General features: G+C 41.8%; 1 protein-coding gene across 6 annotated transcripts in view; it reads left to right on the top strand.

Moving 5' to 3' along the window:
* Positions 1 to 12,217, top strand: part of ATP7B (ATPase copper transporting beta) — a 43,248-nt gene that overhangs the window by 5,482 nt on the left and 25,549 nt on the right. For 2 of the 6 annotated variants that reach the window (XR_007201702.1, XM_048295212.1), the window contains exon 1: positions 4,654 to 5,174. The exons of 2 other annotated variants lie outside the window; for them this stretch is intronic. Coding sequence is in view for 2 of the 4 variants with exons in the window: in XM_048295212.1 (XP_048151169.1) it covers positions 4,926 to 5,174 (249 nt within the window). In the remaining 2 variants the exon portion in view is untranslated. Of the gene's footprint in view, positions 1 to 4,653; positions 5,175 to 5,495; positions 5,620 to 12,217 lie in introns of those variants that run through there. 2 more of the 6 variants (XM_048295208.1, XM_048295210.1) reach the window with 2 other exon arrangements.

The following is a 12,217-nucleotide window of genomic DNA, read 5'->3' on the forward strand; positions in this document are numbered from 1 at the left end:
GATACCTGTGAGTTGCCAGCACTGTTGTTCGTGATATTACTATGAGTTTTGCAATACTTTACTTCCCCCCCCAACTTCTTTTTTTTTTTTAACTCAATGCTCCATTTCCTGCAGTTGCCTTATATATGTTAAAACCAAATACAATCTAACTTTGCTATGATTGGGGAGCGGAGGAATTCAAACATTTTAGCCGACTGCGTCCTGAAGACAAATTAGGAATAACTCAAAATATTGTGAAATATGAAATGACTTGTGGTTTAGCCTTGTATCATTGTTTGTATGCCTCATTGTATTCTTGTGATGATTGTATGACTGTGTTTTGGGATGACTGTATGATTGTATTTTGGTGGCTTAAAATGATGTCTGAAGAGGAGAGTAGGAAAATGATTAACATCCAAAGGCAAGACTGGATTTCTAGAGTGATATATTAACACCAGTACATCCCTCTTTGCACTGACATGAAGTGCACATATCTGAACTGATTCCTCTTGTCTGTCTGAGAGGTTGCTGCCTTAAGAGTAAGGCTAACTTTTCTGATGTGTTAAGGGGAAGGAGATTTGGCACAAAATAACCCCCCTTTTGTTCCATCTGGATCTCAGGTATCACAGGGACTTGGGACAGCTGAGTGATAGCCCATTCAGATCTAAGCATCAGAAATGCAGAGCCAATGTGGCACTGCAAGTCCAGGTGTGCTCAGTAAGAAGCACCACGGTTACAGATGCACAAACATTCACTGTAAGTCTGGTTGTGCCCAATGAACTTTCACAGCCACATCTGACGTCTGGTGGCATTCAGTAACTCTCATGGCCAAGTACAAGGTAGTGTCATTTATGGAGCAACAGAAATGCAGATGGTTACTGGATTGCTGGTGATAAATACACCATCTGAGAAGCATGAGTGAATACACAAAATATGAATAATACAGCTGGTGACAAAGACATTAAATTGCCAGATGGCTCTATAGGGCTAAAGTACAATCACAAATACAAGCTTGATTTCTAAATTTCCCAAAGAAGCACTCAGTATAGCTAAGTGTTCAAGTCCTACTTCATAGGCATTCACAAAGGTGGAGTCCCCTTTAGCCTCCTGCCCCACTTAAGCTATATCTGTATTGTTTTCTTTGAGGGAGGGGAAAAAGGGAAATGTTAAAGTTGATGTCATTTAATGTTTAAGTGTAGTTTGAGAGACTTCGGTCATACATGTAAAGCATGTACAGGTTTTAGTCTGTTAGCATGTGCAGAGGCATGAAAAGTAATATGTATTTTTGAGTTAGTGAAGCAAAGTTCAGCTTTTGCTCACCATTTGGGTCATTCCTGGGGCTTAGTTCCCGTTAGCTGCACTGTTTTAAACAGGGCATGACCACAACACCTCCGTGCTGCTGCACCCTTTGTTTCATGCCTCTCTTAGGGTGATACACCAAGCTCCTCCAGTGTTTCTGCTCCTAAGGTATGCAGACACTTTGTTCCTGGTGAACTATAGCAAACTCATGTGCTCCTTCTTGCTGAACTTTGTTTTTCATTTTTTCTCCCCACACAGATAAAAGAAATAAGATCCCCTAACCTCCAGATCCACATTTTTTTCCTTCAAGCATCTCATCTTCCAAGGCATTGTTAAGAGTATTTAAGATGCTTTCTTTGGGCACAGAACCAGAGGGATTAAACGCAGGCCAGGATATCCTGTAAAGCCAAGGATGAATGCACCTGGGAAACAAAATTTATGTGAGAACACACTGTTCTTGTGTGTTTATCATGTAATCTGATAATGCAGGTAATATAAAGGGGAAAACACATGTTTTATCAGTTCTGAGCCTTTAAATCAAAGGGATTTAATTTTCTTGGAATGTCCTGTGTTTTCTGACATGAAAATGCAAACACCGTTGCTGGACACTAGCAGAAAGCTGTGAAGGCAGCAGGCATGTCTTCTATTTGCCATCTGAATTCCGTGCTACCAAGCCAGAGTGATTCCTCCGGGTGAACATCCTAAGCTGTGCAAAATCCTGCCTTAAACCAGAGTGGTATTGGTATCAGATGAGAAGGGCAACATTGCCTTTCCTATTTCAGCCTTAAGTAAAATGCTTACCCTCAGTTTGCAGCTGACACAATTAGCTTAGTCTCTAAAGGGGCAATTAATTGAGATAGAATGGAGAAAATATTTTGGAAACCAGTAGCAGTCTGTTGGAGTACAGCAGCAATCACAGAGGTTAATTCCAAGCATTTGCCTTACTTCCCTGGGAGACACTGCCAGCCTTGAGGTGCCAGTATTGGATCCCTTCCTGAAGTGTCTCCTGAACCATAAGAGAGTTGTGCAGTGATTGATGTGGGGCAGGACCTCTGAGCTTTCAGTCTCATGTATTAATGTAAATAGGAATTACTTAGGTTTAAAAGATGCTTAGTGGTTTCTGCTTTGTGAATGGTGTCTCTTCTCCAAGAGCTGCTGGAGACTCTATCAGTGGCACAGGTTTCATTTGCCATCGCTCTGCTCCAGCCCACAGCTAAACTAGGTACTGAAAGTGGTTAAAATATATCTTATGTTCCTTTCATCTGAAGAACTATAGCAAACTTTTTTCCCCCAGCCAAATAATTCTTTTTAATGTCGTTAAATACCTTGAAAGGTGAATGTGCTCAAAGCACAACTTCACGTGTTTTTTCTCTATCTCCAGATCAGTATTCAGGACTCTGCTGAAGGCAAAGGACTGTGGGACACTAAGCAAGAATTTCTCTCCATTGCTGTTAGAAACAAACAGATTTTTACCTTAGGGTTGCTCAGAAGCTGTGGGGGGGAAAAAAGGAGGGGAATAGGAGAGAAGATACTCAACATCTTGTTATTCTGTCAGTCTAAGCTGAGCTTTTCTGGTGAACCTGAAATGGGGCTTGGGATATTTTTAATAGTAAAGATACTGTCAGAGATGACTGGATCAAATATATGCTTTATTGATGGCCAGAAACTGGAATTCCAGTTCCCCAAGAAAATCTAGAATTTGAAATTGCCAGTATTTGGAATTTCTGAATATCTTTGATTTGGGATGAGAGGCCTGTTTTGTTTTAGAAGGACAAATATTAGTTTTTAACTTTATATATGTATTTAGTATGTAGTAGATGTAGCTTGGTATTTAAACACATTGTGCTGAAATTTTTCATGTAAGTCAAATTATATGATTTTCAATTGCTCATTTCAAAATCAGTTAAAATCAGTAATTCCTGAAATTATTTCACCTTTAAGACAATTTTCTTTTTCAGTAAAATGTTCAAACTGAAGTCAGATGTTGTTGTAACTGGTTTCACTGATAAATGCAGAATGAACACAGATACATTACTCTTTGTAGTAATTCTCTTTAGAAGAACCATTTCTCAAAATGTTTTCAAAATAACCCCTTAAAAAAGTTTACTATTATCACTGTTTTTTTATATTATGACAATGATACAAAACAGTGGTGCAGCAGTACTTGGAGTTTCGCTTCTCTGGCAGAAGACCTTCTTTTCCCAAGAACTGAGAATCCATAGTATTGGGGAAGTTATGACAGGGAGACAAGCTAGGATGCTAATGTCCTGCATGGTGGCTTTTTGGACCACTCTCTATGTGACACGGGTGTGCGGGGTGTACCTCTGCCGTTGGAAGGAAGAAGAATCTGAATTTGTCCTGTCATTGGTTTTTAGTAAAGCTAGCTGATGGTATAGAGGCACATTTTAGAAAGTATAAATATTATACGAATTCTTTTGTCAGGTGGAGTGTCTGTCATTGATCCCTCAGGTTTTTGTGACGTGACAGAGATATGCTGAGATTTTGACCCTGTGTGCTAACCTCTGCATGGGAGTAAATGTGTTACTTTTTCCTACAAGTCCAAGAGATTCTGATTAAATTTAAACCAATTATTTTAAGGCTTGCATGTGCAGTGATATCACTGCGCAGCCAGGGAGGGTGGAAATTGCTGATACATCTATTATACTTTATAAATTTCATAAATGCATGGCCCTGTTCAGTGGTGCCTTCAGAAGTGGACTGCACTGCTGTGGACTTGGGAACAGGAGATCCCACCTACTGTGTTAGCACAGTGCTGTGAATTTGCTGTGGGCAATCCCAGAGAAATATATTGGCTCAAGGCAGGCAGGTGGTGGTACCTGTTGTGTGTATGGCTGTCTGAAGTAGATGTTCCTGTTGTTGCCCAGAGAATTTAAGGAGAATGTATCTTACTTTCTTCCTTTCTGGCACTAATTGCTCATTTAATTTTGTTTGGTTCATTGGTTTTTAGTAAAACTTGCTGATGGTAAAGAGGCACATTTTAGAAAGTATAAATATTGTACTCACTCTTTTGTTTTCCCTCTTGAAACCAAGAATGAATGTTCTTGTGCCCTGAATGAGTGAAAGACCTTTGGTCTAGGAGCCTTATCTAATTAGGTAATTGTGGACATGTTGTCAGTGTTAGAAGGGACTTCATTTTATCCAAGAAATCCCCGGTAATTTTATAGAAGGAAACAGAACAGCGTTTTCCCTGTGTAGGAGCTGTGATTGTGCACATGGCCACAAGGAGCTAATGCCTGTCTGTGTGGGCTGGTTACGCGCTGGCTGCTGCACACAGGTCATGTTTGAGTAGCTTGTGAAAGACAGCCTTGGCTGAGCCTGCTGCAACGCCGTGTGCAGAGATCAGCAGTGCCGAACGCAGTTTGGAAAGCACGAGGGATGCCAATTGGTGGGAAACATTTAAACTGGCAGGGAGAGCAGGTAGCTGAGTGCAGCAAGCAGCCTACATAAGGATCACAGGTTCCATCTGGGATTTTGTGATGAATGCCTAATGAGCACATGGATTAGACGGACAGAACTCTTCAAGCTTCTGTAAATGTAGCTGAAAGAAGCGTGGCTTACAGGACACCAAATAACTGTTCCTGTAAAACTTTTGTTTGGCGTTGCAGTATTTAAAGTCCAGAAAAATAATGGAGAGAAAACTGGACAATAAAATGAAAAGGGAATTGTCCTACTTAGCTACTTTAAACGACAGAAACATATCCCTGGTGTCTATTCGTAAGCAGCAGGCAGCTCGTGATGTGCCTGAACTACTGATTATTGGTGAAAAGTCCAAGACAGCATCGCTGGTAAAAACAAGCAGTAACTTGCAGAAAGAAGAGGAACTTCCGCAGAGTTACTCCATGGGAATGACAGAAGTCAATACAGTTGAAAGACAGGTCAGTGAGCTGGTGTGTGGGGGGGTGTGGGGGTGTGTGTGTGCATGTTGGGAGGGAAGTGGTGTTTCTGAACTGGTGAATTTAAAACAAAGCATATTGGACATGGGTTGTATATTAAAGGAGGTTAAACCTTCTTTATCTAAATTGTCTCAATCCCCAGCATGGATGCCAGCCCCATAACAAGCAGTACAAATGCAAAGTCCTCTGGAGATCCTCTGAAAATAATCCTTGAAACGAGATGTTAATGATGACTTGTGCCATAGAACCTAATGAGCATTGTTTCAGCTCCACCTCTAATAATACAGAGTGGTGATTCTTAGGAAGGAAACATAATAGTATTTCTCCTTTTGAACTGCAATTGCTTGAGTAGTTTGACAGAAGCTAATACTAGTTTGTTCTCCGAAATAACAGGAATTGCAGAAACATTAAAAGGTCCTTATTGTAGGTAAGTAGTTTATTTATATCTACTAAGTGGGTGCTAGTGAAGTTCTTGATAAATACATCTGTGGCAACTTTTTTTTAAGTTCAGTGTTGTATATAACTGTGGTATTTTTGGAGATTAACTGCTGTGGTGAAGAGACTTAGATCAATGCTCATAGAAACAGGGTGAGGTTTATTATTTTAAAAGAGTTTTTGCTGTTTAAAATGTATGTACATTGCAATAATGTAGTTTGGATCAGTGAATATTGTGAATATTTAAGGAAAAGAAACTCTCAGAACAAAACTCGGTTGGAGCATGGCACTAATAATGCCAAGGTTGTAGGTTTGATTCCTGCATGAGGTATTTGCTGAAGATTTGGACTTGATGATCCTTGTGGGTCCCTTCTGACTCAGAATATTCTGTGATTCTGTGTTTTCATGTTCTTTGAAACTATGTATGCTTAGAATGGCTGAAATAGTGTCAAACTGGAATGAAATAACAGCCAGAAGAGACCAAATATACCTCAAGGCTTTTTTTGCCTTGAGTTACTTCTTGTATTATAAATGTTTGCTAGAAAACAATCCTGACATAAATGATTTTGTTCTACCAAAGGATCTCTTCTCTGTATTCAGTTCACTGAGGTATATATGTTGCTATGAAGAACATCACAAAGAGGTTTGCCTTGTTTTAATTCTAAATTATAAAGACATTTCATTTACAGCAAGCCTTTCCCCTTTCCCATAAACCAAATGTGGTTTATACAGTTCCCTTTAATTTAAAAGTGCCTGCTAAGGTCTCTGAGGTTTGTTGACTACAGTGTAGGTGTCATTTCAGTAAGACTGGCTGCAACTGCCTAAACCTTTTCCCATCATCTGTACTATTAGAGAAACCTGATCCCAGATGAGGAATAGCAGTCCCTTGGCAGAAGCATTAGTATAATCAACTTAGTATTTTGGAAACAGAAGCTCCATAAAGGCTGCTTGGTAGTAATATTCTCATTGAATCTTGATATTCAGGTTTAGAAGGTGTTTTTTCCCTCGTTTAAGACTCAGGAACTGTTTGAAAAATAACAAGTTGTGTTATAAGTAGGTACTGAATATAGTAGCTACTGACATTTGTTAATTTTAGTTTGGGAGAAGAGGGAGAAAGAACAACCAGTTAAGATCTAATACATTTAAACAATATGCTCTAATGAGATGTACTGAAAAATGTTAAGGAGGGAGAGGATTGATTTTCTGTCTACTCAGAAGTGCTGCTGTTACAGGCACAAAATTGAAGACTCGTGAACTTTGATGTTTTTGTGGCTGCTCTGCCCTCATTTTGTTGTTCACTGTCTGTCTATAATAAACTGGGAAACATCTGAAGCGTTTAATTATTAGTATGTGGCTTTTCAGTGTGTGCTGCTGCTGCCTCAATCCAAAGCCATGAATCAGGCGGTTGTGAAAGAAGGAAGTAGGGAAGGTAAAACATAGATAAGATAATTCTTCGGCAGTTGTGTGCTCAAAGGTAAGAGGGCAATAACTGATTTCAACCCACAGAGGTGCAGGGAAAAGAGCAGCCCAAAACTTCTGGACATCGTGGATGAGAGGTTAAGTGAGCTCCAGCGTTTGTGGATGAGCAGGCAGGGAGAGGCAGAGGGGAGGTGCTGAGTGGGCTGGCCCCCATCTCCTCCCTGGTTGATGGCGTGGCATCACCCTGAGGAGTCTGGTGCTTGAGTTTCAGGATGTGAAAGTTGCCATCCCTGCAGGCCAGGCAAAGGAGGGCAGGAGAGCAGTACCAGCCAAGGGGGGAGAGCCTTCTTGGACGAGCAGAGAGGGGCAGTGCTGTGCTGGATCTTGGTGTGCATGATGCTCAGGGAGTTGTGGAGTGCATCTGTCACAACCTCAGCCTTGTGCTTCAGAGGCCAAGAGTGTTATACTGGCATTTGGAGGTGGCTGCACCTCTTGCATTTCCCTTGGGAAAGGGAAATGGGTAGAAGGATGGCTTTCCTGGTGACAAGCCACCCCACAATGTGACCATGAAACACAGCAATGGAGGCAGCATGGGGACTCAGCCAGGGGTGGCTGGTGGCTGGGCCATGAAGCCAAGGAGGGCACAAACCTTGTTGAGTTCACAGCCATGGTGTTGCATCCATTCTCAAGACATGGGTCACCATGTGTGCGTGTGTGTGTGTCTTACCCAGTGCTGTGGTTTCCTTGTCTTTGGGTTTTTCCTAAGTTCAGTTGTTTTTCTCACATTTATTATGTGTCCCTTCTGTGGGAGCTTTGGTGGGGGTCAGATGGTCGGGATGGACGGAGACGAGAGATCTCTGAAGTCAGATCTTGGAACATGCGGTTTATTGCAAAGGCGTGGGTACAGGGGCACTGCTTAGAGCTGCCAGACTCAGCTCGGAGCAGGCCCAGGAGAGCAAGAGAGTAAGCGGGTAAGTAAAGAGAGAGAGAGAGCGAGAGGAATGAGAGTGAAGAAGTAGTAAGAGAGTGTAGTAAGAGTGTGAGTAAGAGTGTCTGAAGTCCTGGTTACAATACAATAAATCATCTTCTGTACTGAATATTCTAATTGTCACTAACCAATCTAATACAAGATACAAATCCTATAGCATTTACATACAGCCTATAAGAGTTCTTATATTACCACAGAGTGTTACATCTTAACTTCTAAAAACTACTCTTTGGACCCCTTCTGCTGAGCTAGTAGGGTCTGCTCTGACCCTTGGACCTGCCTGCAAGCAGAGGGTATTGTTCCATCAAGAGGGGATTACCTTCAGTCGGCCATACCATTGTTTTCCAGTTGTTCAGTAACTAAGACTTGGTAATTCAAAGGTGGCTTTCATTTCGATGTCGCTTATAGTTTTCATATTCCCAAAATCTTTTGTCAGGCAATCATATTTATAAGGCTTTCCTGTTTCATCTTCCCCAACACCTTCACTGCTTGAACTCTCAGCCTTTGCATATCTGAATGGGAGTATCCAAAAGAAGGAGCCTGTTTTGGGGGACCATGAGTCAGCATGATGCTAGGCCTCTGAGGGCAGCCCTCATTGGAGTGGGTTTGCCCCACCAGCCATACAGACCATGGGAGAGGACTGCCTTTCCCAATGGTCCTGTCATGAGCTCTGGATACTATGATGCCAAGAGCTGTATGCCAAGGGCTCAAGACTTGGTGCTTCCCATCCAGCAGAATCTCCCTGCCCTGCTCCACCTCCATGCTTTTGCAAACAGTTAGTCCAGCCCCAGGGCATATTCCTGTTGGATGATCTTCGTCCTGCTGGCTGGAGACAGTCAGAAAGTAGAGCATCAGCATCTGCCTCTTCCAGCTGTTCCCAAGCCCTGCTTTGCCCCAGGACAGGCATGAGTGCTACAGCTCCTGTCTGGGACATCAAGGGTTGTTCTTCATGCCTTGTTTTTTGCTTTGAAATCCTCATACTGGACATGTGCTTCAGGTTCCATGCTCCTGCACATTTGCTACTCATCTTGGGTCTGGTTCAGAGCTGTGTCCTGTAGATGCAAGTGTTTTCCAGCCAGCTCTGGTGCTTTCTTTAAAGCTCTCTCCATCTACTACGGCTTCTGTGTCAATAATTTTTCAAATTTCTTCTATCTTTTTTTTTAATTGTTCATATGAGCTTCATAACTACTTTGTGCCAAGATTCTTAGCTTTCAGACTAGAGCCTCGGTCTGCTATGTGCTTTCAGTTCCAACTTTTACTTGCAGAACAAAGGAGGAAAAGAATTGTCATCATTTCATATGCAATTATTTACATATTCTTTACACAGATACTGTAAAAATATGCATGAGACTGGTAGAGCAAACAGACTTGGTGTACACCTGCCCTTAAATGTCACCCATTCTCCTTTGGTGTGAGAGACAAAAGAGTAACTATGGCCAGTTCTTTCAGACATTCCCTTCTGGATGTAGAGTCAGATGCATTTCCATTATTTCGTTCATATTTCTCTCTAGGCAGAAACAAGCCTGAGACTTCCAAGCACCTTCTTTGGCATTTTTGGTGGTGATTGCTTCTCTGATCCTCTTGCAGATGGTGCCTCTGAATTACTATACAGCCTCATAGATTCCATTTTATATGTGGATGTTGGCTGGTATCAGGAAACCCTTTTCTGAAACCCAGCACATGCCTGAGGAGAACTATGGTCACATTTCTGTATGCCTCATCTGCGTGTCCTTACATGAATCTGCTGTTTTCCTCTAGTCTGGTGTAGAAGCACTCTTCTTGCAAATACACACATAGATGTATTTGTGCCTCTTCTGTTTGTGGGTTTTTTTGAAGCTGTTAAAAACAATACTAAAGGCTTTGTAAATATTTTATTTGTGCCTGTGCATATTTCTTGGTTTTGGGGGAAGATTCTTCAATGTTTTGGCACTTGTGTGTTTTTGGTGGGGTTTTTTTAAAGGAAAGAAGGTTTTTTTAAAGGAAAGAAGCTTTTTAGTTTTCTTATATCCACATCCCCTCTATTTTTTCCTTGTCATTTAAAAATTTGTGTGCAAAGATTTTTCTCCTACAGAGCACAAACATCTGGTTTTGACAAGTAACAAACAAAAAATTTTTGCCAATTCTTCTGAATGTTGGGATAGCTTTTTATGCAAAACATAAAGCAGTGGCCAAGTTTTGAAGTTTCTGTGGCTTACAATGCATTAAAATAGCAGAATCAGTCCTTGCTTTTATGTTTTTCAAAAGACTGGATAATGAGAAATACCCTCTAATCTTTTTACACGATTAATTTGAGTTGCTTTTATGTCATGGGGTACCTAGGAAAACTGAGACAGTGAGCATGGGGGTGGAGGGAACACACTGGAGGACATAAGGCCTGCAATGGTTCCTGAGTTTCATCTGCAAGTGGCGGCCAGACAGGCAGTGAAGCAGAGAGCGGAGGATGCTCATCTTGCCTGTTTCACCAAAGGATGCAGAAGGCAAATGCCTTTGTCCTGTGAGCCTAAGTACACACAGGGTGAGCTTCTGTAACTGTCACACAGATTTCACTGGGTGTTTGTGATAAGAGCAGGCCACTGTGAGCAGTGTCCTTGGGGGACTGGGGACAGGGAAGAGCAGATGAGGGACAATATTCACATAACAGTTCTTGAGGCAGAATTTACAATAAGTTTGAGTTTAGGCCACATTTGAAATGCGGTGGTTGAGAGACTGTTTTCACATGGGTTTTTTCCCACACACAAGGCCAGGATATTATTTCAAATTATGGGAAGTCACAATAACGAAGACACAAGAATGGGAGTGTCTTGGTTGTCTTTGTGTGGTGCTTAAACAGAGAACCACCTTTGCAGGGAAGTCTGATTAACTGTTAATGCTTTGTTTTGAAAGGAGGAGCTTATGGCACATTTCCGTGTATGTTGGGGATTTCACTAACTTCTGGAAAGGGAAGTTCAAGGAGAGCAGTGTCCTGGGTGCTGCCAGGCCTGTGGGAGGAGAAGGCAAAAGAGGATGCTGGAACTAAAATATTCCTGTGACTCTTCTTTCCCAGCATCCCTGGAGTGCAGTCATGAGGCCAAGCAGAAAGGGAGAGAGCAGGAGGGAGAGTTTGCTGTCAGGATAGTTGAGGTGCTGCATCATAATCCTGAAGAGTTGAACTTGCTCATTCCTCCTCCTGTTCTAACAATTACAGTATGGAAAAGGCTGAAAGCAAATTTCTTGTCTTAAATTTTTGCTGGTTTGGTTGTGACCCCAGACCTCATTATTCCCAAGCTGTCTAAGCGTGAAACAAAATCAAGTTAATGAATTTTGAATACTGCATCAAATGAACTGGATGCAGTCTAGTGTTACTAAGCAGCCTAAATGCTTCTCATCCATGCTGTGGTATTGAGAAAGGAGTTTTCTTGTGGGTCATAGGAACAGGATCTGCAGTTTTCTGTGGGTCATAGGAACAGGATCTGACCCTGATCCAGTGGCCCCTTCTCCAGGCTCTCCCTGCAGTAATGCCCAGCATCGGACGTTTTACTGAATGCCAGAGAGCCCAAGGCTTTGCAGGCAAGAGAACAGATTTATCCTAGTGGCTTTCATCTAGATCTTTAGTATTCAAAGTTGCCCTTAACCATGGACGTGAATTTTCATGTTCTTTCCATGAAATCTGACAATCTAGGACTTGTACCTGCCCTTTTCAATCTTCCTCATCACATGGCTCCAGCAATTGGAGACGAGTCTGTGCTCTCAATACTTGTTCTTGATAAGCATTGGTGCTTTTTTTTTTTAATATTTCATTTTCAATTGAATTGAGTGCATTCAGCTGTAGAGTTCTGGTATTGCAGAGCCCACGATCTGACAGAGATAGTTTACTTCTGGCTGGCCTATTTCATTACTGGCCATCCTGAAAACCAGTGTTGGATCAAATCACTGAGTTACTGTAGCACAATTTACAGTCCTTCTTAGGTGACTCACAAGTAGGTAAATAAAATTAAACGACAGTGAAAATATCTGCTTGTAGTTCTGTGTCTTCCAAGGCCTTTGTTAGGTACAGATTTCAAGGTGTCCCGATTTTAGACAAATTAAGGGAAATGCTCTGAGAGGAACGTCCGCTCTGATAGAAGGCAGGTTTCAGCTGCCCCTCCCCCACCAGGTTCGGAAAGAAAATTCATCGGAGGAAAGTGAAAAAGGGAAAAAACCCGCT

This window comes from Corvus hawaiiensis, chromosome 2 (genome assembly GCF_020740725.1).
Source record: "Corvus hawaiiensis isolate bCorHaw1 chromosome 2, bCorHaw1.pri.cur, whole genome shotgun sequence".
In the NCBI taxonomy this organism is placed as follows: Eukaryota; Metazoa; Chordata; class Aves; order Passeriformes; family Corvidae; genus Corvus; species Corvus hawaiiensis.